This window comes from Malus domestica, chromosome 08 (genome assembly GCF_042453785.1).
Source record: "Malus domestica chromosome 08, GDT2T_hap1".
Lineage (NCBI taxonomy): Eukaryota > Viridiplantae > Streptophyta > Magnoliopsida > Rosales > Rosaceae > Malus > Malus domestica.
Window position 1 is genome coordinate 4,163,998 of NC_091668.1, and position 21,844 is coordinate 4,185,841.

At 37.7% G+C, this 21,844-nt stretch overlaps 5 protein-coding genes across 5 annotated transcripts; 3 read left to right on the forward strand and 2 right to left on the reverse strand.

The window, feature by feature from the left end:
- The first annotated feature begins 1,785 nt into the window (after window positions 1-1,785).
- On the forward strand, window positions 1,786-5,045 carry LOC103421006 (uncharacterized). The gene is made up of 6 exons (XM_008359041.4): window positions 1,786-2,239; window positions 2,351-2,406; window positions 2,599-2,653; window positions 3,098-3,178; window positions 3,268-3,515; window positions 4,738-5,045. The coding sequence occupies exons 1-5, from the start codon at window positions 2,044-2,046 to the stop codon at window positions 3,498-3,500; spliced, it is 621 nt and encodes a 206-aa protein (XP_008357263.2). The 5' UTR covers window positions 1,786-2,043; the 3' UTR covers window positions 3,501-3,515; window positions 4,738-5,045.
- Window positions 5,046-6,244: 1,199 nt separating this feature from the next.
- LOC103440716 (nucleoid-associated protein At4g30620, chloroplastic-like) lies at window positions 6,245-9,583 on the forward strand. Its single transcript, XM_017333564.3, has 7 exons — window positions 6,245-6,505; window positions 7,134-7,285; window positions 8,448-8,548; window positions 8,646-8,685; window positions 9,026-9,097; window positions 9,195-9,251; window positions 9,348-9,583. Exons 1-7 carry the CDS (start codon window positions 6,427-6,429, stop codon window positions 9,417-9,419), a joined length of 573 nt encoding a protein of 190 aa, XP_017189053.3. The 5' UTR covers window positions 6,245-6,426; the 3' UTR covers window positions 9,420-9,583.
- An 842-nt stretch (window positions 9,584-10,425) lies between these two features.
- Window positions 10,426-11,842, reverse strand: LOC103440714 (early nodulin-like protein 15). Its single transcript, XM_008379412.4, has 2 exons — window positions 11,040-11,842; window positions 10,426-10,938 (listed from the first exon to the last, which is right to left on the reverse strand). The coding sequence occupies exons 1-2, from the start codon at window positions 11,230-11,232 to the stop codon at window positions 10,589-10,591; spliced, it is 543 nt and encodes a 180-aa protein (XP_008377634.3). The 5' UTR covers window positions 11,233-11,842; the 3' UTR covers window positions 10,426-10,588.
- A 4,646-nt stretch (window positions 11,843-16,488) lies between these two features.
- LOC103440718 (uncharacterized) lies at window positions 16,489-16,977 on the forward strand. The gene has a single exon (XM_029106746.2). The coding sequence runs from the start codon at window positions 16,555-16,557 to the stop codon at window positions 16,855-16,857; it is 303 nt and encodes a 100-aa protein (XP_028962579.2). The 5' UTR covers window positions 16,489-16,554; the 3' UTR covers window positions 16,858-16,977.
- A 1,227-nt stretch (window positions 16,978-18,204) lies between these two features.
- On the reverse strand, window positions 18,205-21,839 carry LOC103440721 (transmembrane 9 superfamily member 8-like). The gene is made up of 7 exons (XM_008379417.4): window positions 21,466-21,839; window positions 20,645-20,809; window positions 20,456-20,565; window positions 20,252-20,360; window positions 20,050-20,162; window positions 19,789-19,942; window positions 18,205-19,614 (listed from the first exon to the last, which is right to left on the reverse strand). The coding sequence occupies exons 1-7, from the start codon at window positions 21,577-21,579 to the stop codon at window positions 18,457-18,459; spliced, it is 1,923 nt and encodes a 640-aa protein (XP_008377639.3). The 5' UTR covers window positions 21,580-21,839; the 3' UTR covers window positions 18,205-18,456.
- Between the last annotated feature and the right edge of the window lie 5 nt (window positions 21,840-21,844).

Below are 21,844 nucleotides of genomic sequence, written 5' to 3' on the forward strand. Positions count from 1 at the left end.
AAACTGCTCATGTGTGAATTAGAAAGATTGAACAAAGCAACAAGTCGTCACCTTCACCTCGTGCCTGCTTGCTATGTGTTCGAGTCAACCTTCAAGAATCAAGCCTCGACGACCCTTGAAGAAATCTCAAACAAAGTCCAAGAACAAGCCTTAACGGCCCTTGAAGAAATCTCCAGCCCAATTCAAGATCAAGCCTCGATGGCCTTTGGATCGACATCTACAGTAAGGGACTTCAAAACACATCTCCTACACGTGACAAGCACATGTATACGACGCGCCTTGAAGTGGGGGCATTTGTAGACATCGAAATTTCGGTAAATAAATGTTGACCGATAAATCAAAGTTTCAACGCTCATGTATTACATAAATTTTACACGTAGCGTGTGTCTAAACAAAAAATCGAAATAAGTTGGAAAAGTCATCAAACAGGACACGTGTCAACACCTGGCAGAAACGACTTATTTCATCTGAAATATTATATTCAAAATTAGGCCTTGGAAAATTCTATAAATAGAAGGCTAATTCATTCATTTGGAGAGGAACCAAAATCATTAGGCAAAATTCTTGAAGCTCTGAAACTCCGAAGCTTTCAAGCAAATCCCGAAGGATCAAGAAAGCCCTTTTCGTTCTTCATCAAATCCTCCTTCAAGATCAAGCCCCAACGGCCCTTGAAGAACAATCCACCGATTCAAGATCAAGCCCCGACGGCCCTTGAAGAAAGTCGTTCTTCGTTCTTCGTTCATCGTTCTTCCAAGATCAAGCCCCGACGGCCCCTCAGATCAACAATCATCCACCTCCAAGATCAAGCCCCGACAGCCCCTTGGATCAACAATCATCCACCTTCAAGATCAAGCCCCGACGGCCCCTTGAAGAACTTCCGCCAAATTCAAGATCAGGCCCCCACGGCCCTTGAAGAAAGTCGTTCTTCGTTCTTCGTTCATCGTTCTTCCAAGATCAAGCCCCGACGGCCCTTGGATCAACAACATCAACAAATCCACACATCCAACCGTTCTTCAAGATCAAGCTCAAAAGCCCTTAAAGATCCGTTCATCACCGTTATTCAAGATCAAGCCTTAACGGCCCTTGAAGAAACACTCATCCTCAAGATCGAGCCCCAACGGCTCCTTGAAGATCTGCTCAAATCCACCTTCAAAGATCAAGCCCACGGCCCCTTGAAGAAACTTCCAACAGTTCATCCAAGATCAAGCCTCGACGGCCCTTGGATCAACGAAACATCCACAAATCAATACCTTACGGAGATCGAATCAGATGATCAAAATAGAGAGAGATTGTAACCCAAAATCATTAAATACAAATATTTTGTTTGTGCACGTTGTTCTTGTCTCTTTCGTTTCAGGAAAATTTCATGTTCACAGAGTCGATGACTAATAATTAGCACTAAGCTTTGAATTCAGTTATATTATAACTTAATGAACTCGTAATACCACATGTGCATGTTGTGTAAGCACACAATAATTTTCGCTTGCATCGTTCGAATATTTCACTCCCACTCGTCTTTTTATTAGGAAAATTTTAAAACGTTCTTTTTCTCTATTTGCACTCTTTTTTTTGTTACAACATTTGAATTAAAAATCACTCTATAATGATTATCTTTACAAAAAAATTAATTAAGATTGAGATTATTTAGGCAATCAATGATAGCAAATAGATAGACGATTCATAATTCGTGTATCGAATCCGTTAATCTATTTTCAAATGATCTCATATTCGATTAGTTTTGTACCGAAATAATCTTTACAACGCAATTTATAATATAGAGTTGTTGTGCACTCTTGTCCCAAAATTGCCACCATAAACCCTGATTTCATATCTCAAATCCCCTCTTCTTTTTTGGCACTAAAATCAAAAGCCCTAGCCCCCTCAAAAACTCGACATTTACTGCCTCCTCCTCCGAACTTGGAAATTTCGCTGTATAAATCTGCCACCCTCACACCTCTGAGTTTATTTTCTCTTCTATTTCTCTGCCACAGCCGCACATAGATTTAGAGAGAGAAAGATAGAGAGAGCGAGAGACGGAGATCAATGGAAGGAAGCTCGATAATACCAGATTCAGTGATGGAATCAGTGAAGAAAACCTTGGGGGACGTGGAAGAACTTCGACCCCACCTCCTCCAGTTCCTCTCCCTCGCCGACGCCGACGTCCTCGCCGAAATGCCGCCGCTCGAGCGCGCCCACTCGCTGCTTATGCTCTCCAAGGCCACCACCCTCCTTTTTGCCTGTAAGTCTTCGCTTTCCTTCACTCAATTTTCAGTTAATTCCGATTTGATTGAGGTTTTTGGGTAACCCAGTTCGAATTTTAGTTGATTTTTTGTACTTTTTGGTTTTACAGTGAGGCTGAGGTGCACTGGAGTAAACCCATTTAACCATCCAGTCAAAACGGAGTTCGTAAGTTTGCTAATATTTGTATATTTTTTTAATCAAATTCTTGAAATTTATCGAATTTATGTGGATATTGTTTCTGGGTTTATGCATGTCTGTGTGTGTGAGTTCATGGTTTTTGAGATTATCGGATTTGCGTAACTGTTTGAATTGGGTGAAGTTGAATGCTTTTCTGTTTTTGTTGTCTCATTTATGTAGGATAGATTAAAATTGTATGAGGAGAAGCTTGAGAAGTTGGTGGATTTGAGTAAAGGTACATGCTCTTCTTTTGGAAGTGCCATTATTGATGGATCGATTTGTATATTGTAGTATCGAGATATGCTAAGCGCAGTTGCCTGCGCCAAGTGAGTTACCGTTAGTAATTGATTTGGGGTGCTGTCATTTGAACTCAGTGTTGTGTGGGAGACTGTGATTAGCATTTTCCTTGTTTTCCGTCTGTGAATGCGGGCTATAGATTGAGGTGCTGCCATTCACGCACGTGTCATGTGGGTGGCTGTGCTTAGTGTTCTCCTTGTTGTCTCAAACAATGCCGCAACCAAGAAGGACATTACAGATTATTGCTACACATGACATATATCCTAGATATCGTGTTTCATGTGTTTTACATATTGAATTGTTTGCAAATTTCCATTTTTACTTGTGATTGTTTGACTGGTGGGTTGTTTATATTCTTATTGACAATTTGATTTTGTTCAAGCACCTTTGCGACCATCCACTACTTTAAATCATCAGGCAGCTACCCGTTTCATCGAGCATTCTTTGCCAGACCTCACCCCTGGTAAGTTGGTCATTTACCTTTTATGTCAGTATCGTCACTTTTTAAACACCTTGATATCATTCCACTTAATAATAGCTGATTTTGTTCAGATCAGAGGCAAAGTATGAGAGCCATTAGCAAAGGAGATGGGCCAACCATGAAGTATCTAGAAAGGAATGCCCCAAAGAAAAGGAAATATCAATCCCCTAATAAACAATCAGTTCAATCTGCTGCCAAGGAATTCCTTGAGAAAGCAGCACGAGAGATTCTTGGTGATAATGAAGGTGGTCTGAAGGGACCTATACAGATCAGTTCAGATGAAGAGGACGTATCCATGAGCTGATTCCTGATTTTCCCGGTAGAACTCTTTTCTTAACTCTTATTCACGTTATGGTTTTATTTCCTCGGTTATTTTGGCTGTTTCAAGTTCATTATGGTCATCTAGCTTTCAATATTACAGAGTCATGTGCCCGTGTCAGTGTTATTGGACATTGGTATAACAATACTTGTGCTACTTGTCTAAAATCTGTATAGGCGTTGCTCGGTCAAAATGGGAAGACCAAGGATTTGATATATCCATAAATTGTTACGTATAACTGATAAGATTTCGTTATTGATGATTGAGTTGCTAATAATTGTTGTTGTCATGTTTGGAATAACTATAATTACAAGTAAATTTGTTATTGCTACTAATGCAAGTCATGTTTTGTTATTAACCACTTAAATAGTATTGCTATCCTTCCACACCTAATCTTCTGGTTTTGATGATCGGTGCAATTTGGGGGGATTACAAATCACTATTTATCACCAATGGGAATTTAATAATTCATAGCCGATCTGGAAATGCATGGTGCTCTACTTATTGAAAGTCTCTGAACTTTAAGGGAAACTTATTCCCGCGGGGGCTCCCCATATGGGATATAAAACTATTGATCACAGGCAGTACCACAATCTAAATACGTAGGTTTAGGTATGAATGAGCTGTTGCTTTGTAATCATATAAAATTGTTAGCATTTACAATATGATATGTGAGCCTTATCCAAATATTCCTATGAAAGTGAATCTAGTCTATGACTAGATTTGTCGTAGTTATGAGGATTTATAACTAGGACTGTAGGACACACACATGTTTTGAAGTGATTGATGTATAAGATGGTGTTTGAGACATGTCCTAGTATCTATTACAATCAGATGGTTCTATTTCTCAATCTTTCTTACTTGCTCCTACGGAACCAAGGTCTTGCTCCTATGGAACAAAGGTCAAAAAGATTGAGAAAAAATCACCTTGATTTGGGTTGTGAAAATAGATATGTCGATGCACATAAACACACACTTGAAATCAGGTTTTCCCTTAATTCTGGGGAAGTAAAGGAATCAAGGCACATATTTTAATCCTACTTAAAACTCACTAATCAGAATTGGTGATGTTGGCCTCACATTTCCAGTTAGGCCATCGCATGAATCGTTGTGAACTGCTTGTAAAAGTAAATCTTAGTCTTTTTTTTCCTTTATACCAAGTTTGAAGAGGTTTAAGTTTCAACTTCTTTTGACCATCTTCTTTCTTATCTTACTTTCATAGGGTTGCGTTGCGGAGACCAGATTTGCCCTCGTTTTGGAATGATCCGTTATCCGTCCTCTCTGTAGTGCTTTTGCGTTTTCTTTCTTTTTCACAGTGCAAGTTTTTGTGTTACCTTTTGATAAGTAGAAATGTAGTTGTAATTTACCAGACGAATGTATAAGCATCTTATTATGTCTTGAACGGGAAGGTGTTGCTTGGAGGAATGTATTATCCATATATATGTCTTGATAAAGACTACAACTCTGGATTAAATTTTGAAGACAATTAGAATAATATATAATATGACTGGCAATGCTGAGGTTTTATGACGATGTTTGTACAATTTTTGAACCGTCGATTAAGAGCTTGTCTGGAAGTGTTTTTAAAATGACTGAAAGAGTTTTTAGAGCAAAATTTTTTGGGTTTCAAGAGCACTTGAAGTACTTTTTTTCAGAATTTACTTGTATTTTTACTAATTATTGGTTTTAAAAATTAAAAGCATTTTCAATCATTTACAAAAATGTTATAAGCCATTAAGAATGGTCTTATCATTTATTGAGAAATGATGAGTATCTTTTTTATTAAAATTTGAAGCTGAAAATAGAAAAATCAATTATAAATTTCAAAGTAATAGGCGAGATCAACCTACAAAAATGAAGCGGTTCTTCCGTAATCAGTCATTCATAATATTAACGTTTGAAAATTTTCCGAAAGCTAAATGTAATTTCTTCTCTTCATGACCCAAAACGAAGTCGGAATGGAGATTCGTCGACTTTGAACATCTTCGGAATATACCGCATGAAAATATTACCAAAATGAGGTTTTATGATGAATTTTGTTGAACTAGGCAAAATCGAGAGTAAATAGTTAGTAGTTTTTGTGCAAGAAGAAATTGTTAAGATTTCGCACGATATTTTGTGTGCGCACTAAGAAAAAGTTTTTAAGTCATTTGAAATGTATCTTTGTTGTAAAATTATGAGGATGAATGAATGAATGCCTACAGTGAAACTTGAGAATAGTAGGGTAATAGTTGTTGTGTGATGCTTTCAAAAAGAACAATCATTTTGTTTGTTTGGTTTGTCACGGATGTTGCTCTATATAAAAAGCACTCCGTATGTGATCACAATACACACAACAAAGGAAAAGAAAAAGAACTGAAAGCAATAATATCAGTATCAATCCCTTCCTCTTTTTACCTGTAATTCTTTTGTGTTGTAGTTACGAAATTAAACAGTGTGACATTTTACATCTACTTTGCTCATGTCCCTAGCAAATATTATCGCTTTAACTTTTGCCTATTTATAACGGAAGAGGATTTTCTCCTGAGCTCAGGGTGGGGATCTTCCTGACCACGAAGTTCAAATTTAATCCAACGGCTCCAAATAAAAGAACCCTCTAAAATTTATAATAATTGCAATTGTTGAATTAAATTTTAACGACCCGAATTTCGTGGTTAGGAGGATCCCCATTCTGAGCTCAGGAGAGGATCCTCTTCCATTTATATAGTTGAACAGACCCTTTCATTAAAGAAAATAAAAATAAAAATAAAATTACCAAAGTTTTGTTCAAAAAGATCCACCCTATCCAAAAACAGAGAGACAGCGCGAGAGAGTGGCAGTGAATTACACCCTCTTCCTTCCTTCCGTAAACGACAACTTGTACTTTTTCGCTTCTTCTATCTTCTTCCTCTCTCTCTCTCTCACTCCGTCAATGGCGTCGACCAGTGCTTTAACCTCCCGGCTTTCCAACTTCCACCGCCTCACCGACTCCCAGGAGCACCTCTCTTTCCGTAAGCTACCTCTCTCTCCCTCTCGATACGTTTTGGCTTAGTACCAGTAGCAATCCTTTCAATTTTGCATGCAAATATGTCTCGAATTGCATAGAAAAATTATGGGTTTTTGGAAACAAGATAGAACGGAAATTGGGTTCCTATTTATACCAATTTTATGCCCTTACTAGCAAACACTTTCGGAAGAATCGTAGCTTTGGCAGTGTGAGAAATTATGGTTGGCATGTTGGACCATATTCTGGGCATTGAAATTTGATGCCACCTAGCTGAGCTAGATTGTAGAACGGAAATTGGGTTCCTATTTATACCAATTTTATGCCCTTACTAGCAAACACTTTAGGAAGAATCGTAGCTTTGGCAGTGTGAGAAATTATGGTTGGCATGTTGGACCATATTCTGGGCATTGAAATTTGATGCCACCTAGCTGAGCTAGATTGTTTAGGATGTCAAACTAGATGGTGGGCTTTGAAAATTTATGTTCTCTAATGTTTGCGAATCTCCGAAATGGATGCTCAATCTGTTAATCATTGATTTGTTATGCAAAAATGTTTTGCCTAATCTGCTGTGAGACGGGGTTATTGTGTAATTTCTGATGACAAATCGAGCTTACTGCTTTTTCTGATTATAGGTGAAGTAGTAAACTCACATCCATCATGTCCTTCAATTGTTTCTTGGCCTGGTGTTAAGACCGGGAGGGCGCCCCGTTCCTCCCGTGTGTATGGCTTATTTGGAGGAGGAAAAAAGGATAACGCTGAAAAGGGTGATGATGCAGCTTCAAAGGTTTAGCATTTTCCCTCTTGTAGTTTGTTTTTCCATCTTTCTGGATCTTGTCTTGGGTAGACGAAGTGTGTATTGATCGTTAGAATTGCTATCTACTGAATTTATATACCCGTTAATCCTTCTGACTGGTTAAAATATTGGTATTGGTGGAAATAACGATATGAAAATTTGTGGAAATATCAATGGATATATCGATATCGCTTGCTTTCGATGGAAATGATGAAAAATTGCTCAAAAACGTGGAAATTTAAAATGAAATTTTGGGGAATGTCATACACTGATATAGACATAAGAGTTTCTCCAATATTTAACCGATATGTCGGAAATATCGATGAATTATATTGATTTTAGTCAAAATTTAAGAGTTTCTCCGATATAGGGTGAAGTTTAGACTTCATCACCCTCTTCCCATATCTTTCTCTAATTTTCCAATATTTCCATAGAAATTTCAATGGTATCGAAGAAATTTCAAACACTGATCTTTCTCATAATCTTTTTTTTGCGCCTTTGTATTCCTCTGTTAAGTATGTCAAGTCAATACAAACTCTGTTAAAATGAAAGGGGATAGCTAGTTTTAACTTTTACATGCTTCATGTGTGGACATGAAATCAAATTTATATGCTTCATGCACTCTTAGATTGCAGGGTTTCGTAGCCCTTCCATTTGTAGGCTAAGTAGCTTTATGCAGCGCTAGGCCCATCAGATTCTGACATTAGACTGCCAACTGTAATTTAGTCGAACATGGTCCAGCTATGTTTTATTATGGATCATTATATCTTGCTCATTCAATTGGTGGCAGGATTTGTTCAGGATAAGGGGCAATGGGATGGGCGTAAATTGGGGTTGCTAGCTATAATTATAGTCGAACTATAAGGTTGCTATGCTGATAGTGTTATCATCATTTGCTTTGTCTTGTGTAATGGTGACATTGCAAGCTTGAGGTCATATATCACGGTGGCCACTTTGGTTTACTAGAATATATGCTGATAGTGACTTCATGTCGTTGCTAGCATAATTGTCACTATGATCCTATGTTGTTTTCTGTTACAGTATCCTGAATCTTTCTTGGTCAACGTGGAGCTAGTCCAGCAGTTTTAAGAATAGAAACCTTGATTTAAATATTAAGTTGATGTACTGTTATGTCTGCTCACTTGTGATGCAGGCTGGAATATTCGGTAATATGCAAAATCTGTATGAAACAGTTAAGAAAGCTCAAAATGTAGTACAAGTTGAAGCAGTGCGTGTGCAGAAAGAGCTTGCTGCGTATGTTCTTAAAGCTCTATCCAATTTAATCTGATACCCATAATCCTTTCAGTGGTATGATTATTTATCTCTTCATTCTTTCTTTCCGTTTTTTCAGGGCAGAGTTTGATGGTTACTGTGAAGGTGAGATAATAAAGGTAAGAATGATTCACTCAACATTTGATATTTGTTCGGTTTGGGAATCTAAGTTGGTTTGCTTGTGTCGGACTGGTATTTTAACTCACTTTCATAGTATCAAGTTAATGCGAAGACACTTTCGCTAGAAAAACTTTTACTGACATACACAGATAACTCTGAGTTTTTCCAATCAGTACATTTTAGTTTTATCAGCTTGGCTGTTAGTTACATGGAACCTCCGTCTTCTCTTCCCCTTTGCATATATATACTCTTGTCTCTGTTGCTCTCCGATTTGACAATCCACTGATCTCTAATTTTCCCCTCTATTTTTTTTGTCGAACATCTCTGATTTTCCCCTAGGTAACCCTTTCTGGTAACCAGCAACCCGTACGCACTGAGATAACCGAGGCTGCTATGGAACTAGGAGCAGAAGTAAGTCAAGAAAACTATTTTTGCCTTTCCCATTCGCCGGAATGAGTTTCTCCTTAGGATAGATGTGATTTCTTTTCCTTTTTCTTTCACGATGCAGAAAGTCTCTGAATTGGTCACAGAAGCATACAAGGATGCGCATCAGAAGAGTGTCATGGTGAGAACGCTGTCTCGTGTTTTTATTTTTCACGGACTGATTGATAAAAGTCGGCTTCTTTAACTGATAGTATTTGTGTGTACTTCCCATCTTCAGGCCATGAAGGAGAGAATGAGCAACCTTGCCCAGAGTTTAGGAATGCCACCAGGCCTGGGAGAATTGAAATGATGAGTTACCGGCGCATCTCTATGACACTCAACTGTCCTATCTTGTAATCTCTATGTTGAATCCTTTTTTCTTCATACCTTTAAGTTCGAATTCAAGGAAAAATCGTTCATTGCTTTGTAACGGAAGATTCAAAATTTTCAATGAGGTCGAGTTTCAAGATTTCAGCTTAAGATTGTTTTCACTTTCAAGTTATTGTTTCTCCGTTGTTCAGCTTAAAATTTTCTCGAGGATTTTGATTTCCGACTTAATTCAATTTTTCGTTTCTCTTTTCAACTTAATCAGTTCAAAGTTTCGTATATAATCTGTCATTTCCCACTATCCTCTTGCCACCCTTACTCATCCTCTTTTCCACCGTATACTTTTCATACCAAAACCCTAGATCTAAAAACACCATACCCGCTGACCATTTTTTTTGACTTGGGGTCGGTGGCACTGGCAGCTCTTTTCCCATTCTCCTAACCTTTCTCTTTCCTCTTCTTATGGATTGCCGTAGTTTTATTTTTCGTTTTAATATCTCCGTCTATTAGTGCCACCTTATTGAAGGTTACTTGTGAGTATCTCCTATTGGGTTTGGGTCTACTTCGTCGTTTATGGTGATTTTACTAACGGTGTTGAGCCCAAAATTCATTTTGGTATGGACATTCCTCATCATTTCCTCTTCAAAGCCAACGTTGCTCATTATCAAAGAGTGTGTTATATTGTCGTTTTTGTGCTCACAATTTCTGTTCCAAAACGTGAAGTTCATTTGGCTTTTGGGTATCATCTTATTCTTCTAATTTTGGTTTTTTCAAGAATTGGATATTTTCCTTTGCTTATTTTCAAGCGGGCGTCGCCTTAAAATCGACCGATACAGTGATGGTTTGGTCAAGTTGGCGTTTGTATTAATGAAGTTTATCTTGGATTTTATTCATAATGTTCAAATTAATGTTTGTATCAGTTTTTAGTATTATAATAAAACAACTATCATTTTGTCTAAAAAAATAAAAGAATTATTCAAGGCTTTATATTTAGAAAATGAATATTGATATTATGACATTCGAAATAGAATTACACAATATCTCGTCTCATATATATAAAAAATCAAGAATTAAACAAATAATTATCCCCCACTCTCAAAACAAAAACCCAGAAAGATAACAACAACCACAGTTCAAAAAATCTCCCCCTCTCTAAAACCACAGAGAAAAAACTCCCAATGCCACCACAGTCAGAACACCACCCTTCAAGCTTGTAGCGCCGCTTGTCGGAGCAATAGCAGGACCGTCGACCTCCCCTGCCGGAGAAGGAGCGGGAGAGATACCGAGGTGCTTCCTTGGAGTCATAACCACCACCACCAGTTTCTGCCCCTTCTCGCAGTGTCCCTTGGTTCCGCTGATGAAGTAGTAAGGCCCTGGCTGGTCAAGGTGGAGCTTTGTTTCGCCGTCTTTGAGCTGCTCAATTGGGTTTGATGCATTGCAGTTTCCGTAGTCTTCTTTCGTCACTCGCAAGACTGAGTCTTTGGCGCTGTCGTACTTCCACACTGCAAAAACAAAAATGACAGAAACACACAAAATTAGCAATGTGCGAAAGAGAACTTAAAAAATGGAAAATCCCAGATGGGAGTTGAAATGGGGATTTTACCAAGAGTGTCGCCGACGCGAAAGCGGGTGCTTTCGGCCCATTTGTTGAGGGATTGGGATTCAGAGGAGGGGACTGCCCATGAGCCATTCTTGCCACCAACGGTGATCTCTCTGGCTTCTGATAAGCTGAAGAGGAGGAAGACTACGAGAAGACAGGAGTATGACAGAGCTTTTGAGGATGAAAAGCCAGCCATTTGAAAATTTTAGAGAGCGAGTAGAGAGTGTTGGGGGATTTTGAATAATTTTAGAGAGAGAGAGAGGGAGAGAGAGAGAGAGAGAGAGGATTTGAGTTGTGGTGGCTATGAGGTCTCAGCTGTGATGTATATATAGTGTGGGAAGAAAACTTAGCCGTTGTGGGGATTAGGGAAAAGGTTAAAGCAACGGGAGAAAAACGTTAATGGCGGAGCAGAAAACGTTTCTTGCAACGGTCACAAAAGCATGGAAAGACGAGAACACCTGGTTGCAGGGCTTGGGCCCTGTGAGTGAGTGCACACTAGCTGGTTTCGAAACGCTTCAAACCGTTGTCGTTTTAGAAGGTGGGGTTAAACTGGACCAGTACTTCAGTATGGATGATGAATTCGATACTAAATTAAGTTACCAAATTAAGTTACCATTATGTGGTTTAGCCGAACTCTCCCCTCCCTTAACGTAAAATATATAGTTGTACTGAAAAAATAAAATAGGAGAAAAAAAAAGAAAAGAATAAAAAAATTATTTGGTCCCTAGCTTAGTGATTTTGTAGTTGTAGTTCGATTACTTGCAGACTTGTAGTTGTAATTTAGTGAGGATAATACTTGCACTACATACCCTCCGTAACGTATCTTGATTGTTTAAAATTAACGATTTGAACCTTTCAATTTATTCTTTATTTTTGAAATCACTTCTACAAAGAATAATTTCAATCAGAAATCATTTAGTCATTCAAATGTATAATACAAATCGACAGTGTAGGTACCAAGAAACCTATTCATGAGGAACTGTCCATTTATTTGATATGTTTGGATGGTAAAACGGCCTCCAGTTCGAATGATTTTCTGTAGGAGTAGTGATTTTCAAATAAAAAGGTCGTACCCAGTGCACAAGGCTCCCGCTTTACGCAGGGTCTGGGAGAGGTGAATGTCGGCTAGCCTTACCCCCATTTATGGAGAGGCTGCTCCCAAGTCTCGAACCCGAGACCTACCGCTCATGGACGAAGGCACTTGCCATCGCACCAAGTTTCAAATAAAGGTTATAAATTGAACAGTTTCGATTGTTGATTTTATCAATCAAGATACGTATTTGCGAATGGGATATATATGTGCATCCCCACTTGAGGTTGCAAATATTATGCTTCAGTGATATATTTGCTCGATTTATTTTTTCTTTTAAGAAACGTAAAAGTTTTCGGACGTCGGACGCCTGTTAGTTAATCATAAATTTTTAGGGAAACTAATGAAAATGATTTCAAAACTTTAGAATTTAAATAAAAATCATCTAATAACTTTATTTAATGATAAGAAGGGAAATAAAAAATAAACAAAAAGCGTGGGCATGATACGTAGGAGTTACTGTAGCAGATCGACTAGCAACCGTATGCAATGAAGAATTATTGACTTCGTATTATATCCAATTCCCAAACAAAAATCCACCCCACGCACACCTCGACCACCGCTTCCACTCCCTCTACGCTTCCTTCCACCTACAGAATCCATATAATATGATCATGTGAAATTCGAGAAACCTTCTTCAAATATCCAGTAAAAGTTAACATCCTTATCTTGCAAACGAATCTTAGGATAGAAATTTTAACAAGGGAAACTTACGAAGAGATACAGAGAAAATTAAGTAATTATAGTGTAGAAAGTTAAGAAATTGAAGAGATGCAGAGAAAATTTGATAAGTATTGAAGAAAATTAGAAGAAGAAAATGTGTTTGGAAGGTGAAAATGTGCCAAGAATATTCAAGAAGAGAGAGAAGAATGTAGTATTGTTAAGTTTCATAAACAGTGTAGTACCATTAAGTTTCATAAACAGTGTCGTAAGTTTTTATAAACAGTGTAGTAAGTTTCATAAACAATGTCGTAAATTTCATAAACAGTGTAGTACCGTTAAGTTTCATAAACAGTGTAGAAAGTTTCATAAATAGTTTGTGTGAGGATGCGTGGGTCCACGAGTCAGATATTTTTTTAATATTAAAATTATGTCTTTTTTATTAAAATTTAAGTTCTTTTGTCATTTTTATTAAAATTTAAGGGTTTTTCATTAAAATTTAAGTATTTTTAATTAAATAAAGTTATAGCATGGTATTTTATTAAAATAAACTTAGCTCAAGCCTTTTTTATGAAAGTTCTGTAATTTTTCTTTTTATAGAGAATCACACAATATGAAGATAATTATCAGCTAAAAATATCGTTACGATGATATTTTTGCTATAAATAAGATAACATATCATGTTCCAACTTGGTTAATATAGAATGTGCCCATTCAAGCCACATCGGGTGGTTTGACAAATTTGTAGACAAAATCAGCGAAAATGGATTTATGTGTTATGGGCACGTAAATTTAGGTTTTAGGTTGGCAATATGCATTTCATGAGATAAGGTTTAGATTCATGCCAAAGTTTGGAGCCAAGGTGATCTTTTTCAAATGAACTAACTAGTTTCAACACAGTAAGGTTTTAGTTTTTCCACATCACATTCCATCCTAATGTTTTGTAATTGTATATACCTAAACCTTGCACGAACCGGGTACGTACGTGTCGAGTGACTGCTGCACTTGGTGCCATGCAACTTAAAACGTACGTGTCGACAAAGCCTCTCCTTTCACCGTCTCAGCCCCAAAACAAAAATATAAGATATACAGATCAGAGAGAGGTAGACTGTGGATCAAGAAGAATTGAAGATAGGAGAAAAAAATGGAAGATGCACCAAAGGGCATCCCCCTCCCGGGGTTGCGAGGAGTGGCCTTTTCTTCGGCCTGACCACTACCACCATGGCCATCACTGCTGCTGTTATCGCCGGTGGCGTTGGCTATACCCCTTATGTTAAGAGAAAGCCAGAGGCATATCCTCGAAGGGTTGCAGACCCACCACCCACAGCTAGGGTTGACCCTGACATACTCGTTTATTTTTTTTATTTTTTATTTTTTTTTATTTTTTTTGTAGAGAGATCTTTCTTCATGGTTTATGTATAAGAAATTGTAGCAATAGTCAACTTTAACTTCAATTAATTTATGGTCTCTTAACTAAAAATTCAATTAAATTAGAATTATGTCTTTTAATTAAAAATGGAAAATTTTATTTAAACCCATCTAACATATTTCTACACCCAACTTACTCTTTGCACTCATTTGATTTTTAATTAAACTATTAATATCTCTTTAAACCCAAATTTAATACCTAATATACCCTCGTAAACCCAATTCAATATGTGAATTTATTTTTACACCTATTTAATTTTTAGAAGCTAAATTTGAATAATCATGCGCTTTACGGCGGTGCTGAGAAAGGCACTATTGGAACATGATATAAAGGCTAGGATTATGGATTATTTGAATATTCCTGAGAATGAGTATGGTCTTGTGTTTACTGTGAGTAGAGGTTCTGCATTTAAATTGTTAGCCAAATCATACCCTTTCCAAACGAACAAAAAATTGTTGACTATGTTTGATTACGAGAGCCAGTCTGTGAATTGGATGGTTCAGAGTGCCAGAGAGAAAGGTGGAAAGGTTTACAGTGCCTGGTTTAAGTGGCCAACCCTCAAACTGTGCTCAACTGATTTGAGAAAGCAAATTAAGAACAAAAAGGAGAAGAAAAAAATGCTGTGACTGGTCTTTTTGTTTTTCCAGTTCAGGTTACTGGGTCCTTTCACACCAGACATTATTCATTGTTGGATGCTTTCGTTGTTGTTTTAGCGGAAGGTAGGATGCCTTCGTTGTATTTGTTGAAAAAAATTACAGTAAATAACTTCTACTCTCTCAAAAATTGAAATCAAACGAACAAAAAATTCATAAATTGAGTCATACGTACCTTGGTTGGAGGATTCAAAACTTCAAAATCACCATTTATCAATAAAAAAACTTAATTTTCTCTATGAGAGCTATTAGGGTTTTAGCCAGAATAAACGTAGGATAAACAAAGAGTAATCGTAGGGTTTAATTATAGTGTTTGGGTTTATTGATAAATTTGAGTTTTATTATTAATTTCATTTTGTACATAATAGTAATTATGCAATAGGGTAAAATAAACAATTAATATTTAAAATTTAAGTTGGGTGTAAAAAGAGGTTAAATGGGTTTAAATAAAATTTTCCATTAAAAATTTATAATCATTAGTCTCTTAACTCATCAAAACGAGTTATTTTTGTCAATTTCGTTAAATTTTTTTGTTAAAACGAGTCATGTTTCATGTGAGATTAAATCAATGGTCAAATTTGAAAATTCAAGTGGTCTTTCCATCTTTAATTCAATTGGAATGAGTCTTTTAATTTTAACTCAATTAGAACAAGGGTTCTTTAATTTTATTTAATTGTAGCAAATAGTCTTTCAAACATATATTATTTTGACGGAATTTTGACTAAAATGATCATAATTATACGTTTTGATAAGTTAAATGGTCAATGATCATAGATTGTAAGGTCAATGGTCATAGATTTTAAATTGGGGAATTAGAGTTAAAATTGAGAGACCTTTTTTAATAGTTGAGGGACTTTTCTCCACTTTTCTACAATTTTCTCATATCTAAAACCGTTAAAGGAGTAGCGTCACCCTTACCATTATTTTGTTATCATTTTTTAATAAAAATAAAATCTATTAATACATATGGATCATATCTTTATAAGAAAAATGATAAAAATAAATGTTAAGATATTCAACTGTTAAAGGAGTAGCGTCACCCTTACCATTATTTGTTATCATTTTTTAATAGAAATAAGATCTATTAATACATGTGGATCATATCTTCATAAGAAAAATAATAAAAATAGATGGTAAGATATTCACTCGTCCTAGTTTAAACTTAGGCACAAGAGGTATACACTAATTTTGAATCCACCTTGGATCTTCACTGAAAAAAATAGCATTAAACTCATAAACTGATCAATAATACTTTAATAAAAAATAAAGTAACGATTTTTTCTTTAATAAACGACATTATTTTCGATAATAGTGTGGAGAGTGAACTAAGCTTCATAATGTACTAGGAATAATAATATGATTTAAATTCATTTTTGACGAGAATTGAACTTAAGATCTCTCAATAACAAATAAAAAATAATACCATTAAAACGTACTATTAAACCACAAAGACGAATTTACTTGAGTCCTTTCAACACGCACAAAGTTGGAGTTGTCCTACTAGCTAGCTAGGGTTACACGAACCCGATACGTGTCAAGTGGCTGCGCATGCACTCAAAACGTGTCACCAATGCAACTTCTCTTCTTCAAATACTTTGATTCCCCCTTACCAATTAATTTACACAAAACATCATCATATTCACATCACACAGATACAGAACCAAGGCAGAGAGAAGAAAGAGAGAGATGGCGGGGGACGAAGATTGGAGGAAAACGGCGGAGACGACAAAAATGAGTCTGGAAGAAGTGAAGAGAGCTGGACTGCAGGGATCACAGAGGCCTCCCGGTCATAACCCCGGCGGTGTACTTCACCAGCGACGTCTCGTTCCCTTTGGCCCTACCGCCATGGCAGTCGCCGGCTTCCTCGTTGTTGGTACCATCGGCTACTTCACCCTTTACGCCCGCAAAAAGCCCGAAGCCACCGCTGGAGACGTTGCCAGGGTCTCTGCCAATGTTGCCAGCCCCGAGGACACTCGCCCAAGGAAGTAACACCTCGACCTCGCGGCTCCTCCTCAAAGCTGTGTTTTTTGGTTTTTCAGTTTCTTCATGCTTTTACACATGAAGTCACGGCGCAGACACGGCGCGGTTAATTGTAACAGTAATTTTTTTTTTTTGAACAATAGAGAGGGGGTGGCTTTAGCCCCACAATGGGCTAAAAATAATATGGTTCAAATTCGTTCTTGAGGAATATCATTAGATGTACTAAGTGGCAATCGTATCTGTAATTTTAACAAATGAGAGTACATTTTTGTTTTTCAAAATAAATGTTTAAAATAATATAGTTGAAAATACCGATATCCATTCCCTACAACAAAAATTATATAATTGCAATGGATGGTATATTAACTTATTTAAGTTTAGTTGAAAATAAAAATAAAATAAAAAGTCTGAAATCTGCAATGAGTTCTAACACTTAATCTCATGCACAATGAATTGTGTTTTTACCAAATGGGGCGATTTTCTATTTATTTCAATTTAAGAAGGAAGTCACCACTTAGTATGATGATGTAGTGATATTTTTCTTCACTTATAAGTAAGATGTCTTATATTCGATTTTCGTCAAATGTAAAGTTGAACTATGTTATTATAGTAAGCTCATTGTAAAATTTAATTCACTCTCCAATCCCTTAATATAAAAACTATCGGCTTTTCAAATAAAAAAAAAAAATTCCGATCCAATTTTATAAATGCCACACCACATTATTACAAAATATAAACGTGAGAGTTGCAGCGTCGTTATCATATAACCGCCGGGGCCAACCATGACATGATATCCCCATCCTACGACGGCTTCTTTGGGTGCGTCGACAGATTCTTTGGGTCTGTCATCGCTTGTTTTATAACTTGCTCTCCCGTCATAGGCCCCATTGTTAGGGAGATGGACAGAGACCTTCACCACATATCACTGTGGGAAGCTTAAAAATCAAATAATTCGAACCAATCAAATTAAATATGCCGTCTTCAGAAACTCTTTCTCGGGCCGCCTCTGGTCCGATAGGAAAGAAACCAGTAGCAAATGACTAGCTCCGCTATGGAGCCAGGCGTATACTGCCACGTCAAGACTATCTTTCAAAGATAAGATCACCGCCGGCTTGTTGAAGAGGGAAAGATTACTCCAAAATGCAGGCATGATCTTGTATACGATACCATCAGACGCACCCCTCAGAGTCAAAACTTCCTCCCTAGTGGGACCGGACGAGCGCCTCACCTCACACAAATCAAGCGCTCCGGTCTCTCCGCAGAGGATCCAGATACATTTTATTGGTCGTCTCGGGGAAATTAAAACCATGAAAATCAGAAGAAAACAAATACTAAAAGAGATAAGTAACAAGAAGGTTCCTACCAATTGGCACTGTAGAGGTAGCCTTGAAAAATAAACAAATAGAAATATACTCTAACAGTAAATATAACGTTGTCGGCTTTTGTCATGGTTCAAAAATGAGCACAAATAAGATACATTTCGAAATCACAATAATCCAAAGTTAACTGGAAAATCTTACACTACTTTAGAGAGATTATCATCTGTTCGCATCTTCCGGAGGGGGGGGGGGGGAGGAGATCACACCTTGCCGAGACCCGGTCTTGAGTTTAGTCGATCTTCACCGATGAGTAGATGAGCCTCGTGAACCAAAAGCAGGCGTAGAAGCCGATGGTTCCGGTGACAACAAAGAATGCATACGATGCAATGAGCATGTATCCGAAGTATAAGAGAGCCGAGACCAGCTTTGTGATTTCAAGCTTTGTGAAGAAGTAGAATGTGGCGTAGAGGAAGAGGTACAGAGCCGATGAGCCAGATGTGAGGTATGATCTCCACCACCACAAGTAATCCTCGCTGCACAACTGGAAGTAGCAGAGGACGATGGTGATCTCAGCGCATGTGATGATGAGGATGATGAAGACCAAGAAGAGGAAACCAAAGATGTAGTAGAACTGGTTCAGCCAAATCGAAGTGAGGATGAAGAATAGTTCGATGAAAACTGCTCCGAATGGGAGGATCCCTCCAATCAGAATTGAGAAAACTGGGTTCATGTACCAGGCCTGTTCTGGGATCTGTCTTGGGATTTTGTTTGTCTTCACTGGGTCCTCAAGTGCTGGCTTCCTGAACCCAACATAGCCTCCCACAAATACGAGTGGGACTGAGATTCCGAACCATAAAAAGACCAGGGCAAACATTGTGCCAAATGGCACAGCTCCAGATGATTTCTGGCCCCAAATCAGAGTGTTCAAGACAATGAAAATGGCAGAGACAGTTGCTGGGAACATGACAGCAGTCCTGAATGCAATTTTCTTCCATTCTGTACCTTTAAACATCTTGTACAAGCGAACAGAGGCGTAACCAGCAAAAATTCCCATGAAGACAAAAAGCAAGAGCATTGCAGTCATAAGACCACCCCGGTTAGATGGGGAGAGGAAGCCAAGGACAGCAAAGATCATTGTCACCAGTATCATTCCAAAGAATTGAACACCAGTTCCAACATATACACAGAGCAATTCAGAGTTATTTGGAGTCCGGAAAACATCCCCGTGGACAAGTTTCCATCCTGTCTCTTCTTGCGCTTCTTCCTGGGTCTCAAGTTCATTATACTTGGAGATATCACGGTAGAGTGTTCTTAGCATAATCATCGCTACCATACCCGAAAGGAAGAGGACAATCATCAATGAGTTGACAATTGAAAACCAATGGATTTGGTCGTCACTCATCAGTAGATAAGCATCCCATCTAGAAGCCCACTTCACATCACTCTCCTAAACAAGTAGACATGAAAAGAAGTATCCTATGAGACGACTAGTTCCTCACAAATCACAAAGTATTTATGACAAATAAATGATGCTATAATAAGCAAACAGTAGACAGTAAATTATGAGTTATAATTCTCCTATGAGAAAATACCAAGTAAAATTTTAAATTAATGAGCTCACCTGGAATTCAACATCATAGGTAAATACAATTTCTTGCTTTTCGGCAACCTCTTGAGGAGAGTTAGAATTAACAACAGTGTGTTTCGAATGGGGGTCACAGGTAGTTAAACGAGTCTTTGCATCATTCCATTTCCCTTCATATTCATGTTTAACACTGGACATTCAACACACAAACAAACCATATTACCAACTGATAATTTAGAAAGAAGATTCAGCAAGGAGGAATCATTCAAGAGAAAGCAACCCCCTGGAAAAACCGACCTGAATGGTTTAACCTCAAATCCCACGATTCTTGCTGTTTCAGTTTGCGAATCTCTATGGTACTTCACAGTAAATGCCAGATGGTTGTGGATGAAGTATTTCTCTTCTTTGCTCTGAGCACAACAACATAGCATAAGAAAGAGAAAAACATAATCATCCCCGAATAAGAAAGTTATTTGGTGCCAACAAATAATGGACATACCCCAGCATAATGGCCTTTTAGCCCAACGTGGAATCCAAGCTGATAAACTGTAGGAGCGTCTTGGTCTGGCCTTTGAATGGGAACAACTAGAGGTAGATTATCAAGGATCCTGTCATAGAAAAAGAAAGTCTTAATAAGATATGTGACTTCGTTTCAGTTCCTCTAATATAAAAGAATACATCATTTAAAGTGTCAGAAAAATACATGTTCACTCGATACTCATCATCTATCTTCTCCTTAAACTGCTTTACAATTTTGGCATCAGGCGTTAACCGGCAGACAATGTTGCACATCTGAGGCTCCCGCATTTTAAACTGCACAAATCCTGTTGTAAGTTTATGAACATAGGAGAAACAAATAGCCATAGCGTTGTACAGGTGAAATAACACAAACCACATAGGGGGAGTTCTCGATCCGGTCACCGCGGAGCACTTCCCCAAGATTCTCTGTACTGTCCAAGATTTTATCAGGTTTGCAGTAACGGAGAGAGTAATATGAGTATGGAAGCTGAGTCTTTGTAGAAGTCAATTTGTTCACTTTAACTTTCAAATCATCTCCCTGCATTCAAAGATCCAAGAGAACGAAATTAATACAAAACATCCACCGAGGAAAAGCACTTTGCTTCTCAGTCAAGTGAAGTAAAACAATGACGAAATTTCAAATCTAATTTACGAGAAAAAATTCAAATTCCACAATCAACATTTGTAATCCAGTGAAACCTAAATGACGATCTTCTTAGAGTCCTTGCTTAGGGCATATACAGATCGATATCGGACCAACCAAGATCTGATGTGCCGCGAATTACTCTCACAATTACATTGCTCTACGCATCAAAGTATTAATAAAACACATCCTAAGAAAATCGAAGAAATATACAGAGCAAAAGAACACATATCAAAACCTACAAATCTCAAGATTTGAACTATGCCAGAGGTCAACTAAACCTAAATCGACAATCATTTCAATAGCAGAGTAGCGACCAATCGAATTCACGACAACCTAATCTCCAAAAAAATTCACGATAACTTTATCTCCAATCCTTCTATTTTCCTCCATTTTCTCGGCAACCAAACGGACGAAACCTAACACTAGGTCACAGATCCGAACAGCGAACACGCAGATCACTCATTTCATGCAAAAACACATACAATTTCAACAAAAAATCGAAATTAAATGAAATTACAGATTAGATTTGTCGGCGATTGGGAGCTGACCTTGATGAAGTCCTCCGGAGCGACGCCGGGGAGGTAGAAGGAGTGGGCGCCATGGACGAGAAGTAAGAGGATCACAGAGATCGCCAGGACTGCCGGAGATCTACGAGATGCCATGGCCTCCGATTGAGAGAGAAGAGGAAGGGTGTGCAGATCTGGAGGAGGAGGAGGAGGAGGAGGAGGCGAAGGAGGAGGAGGAGTTAGTTTATTGGTTGGTGGTGTAATGGCGTTTAATAGTTGGATTCGTATTTGTCTGTCGCGTAGAAATAAAATAAAATTTTAACTAAAAAATTAGAGTTGAAGAAAAAAAAAATATTAAAAAGGGAACAGAGGAGGCGACTGGAAGCTTACAAGGCGGGTGGACTCCGCGTTTTCTCTCCGG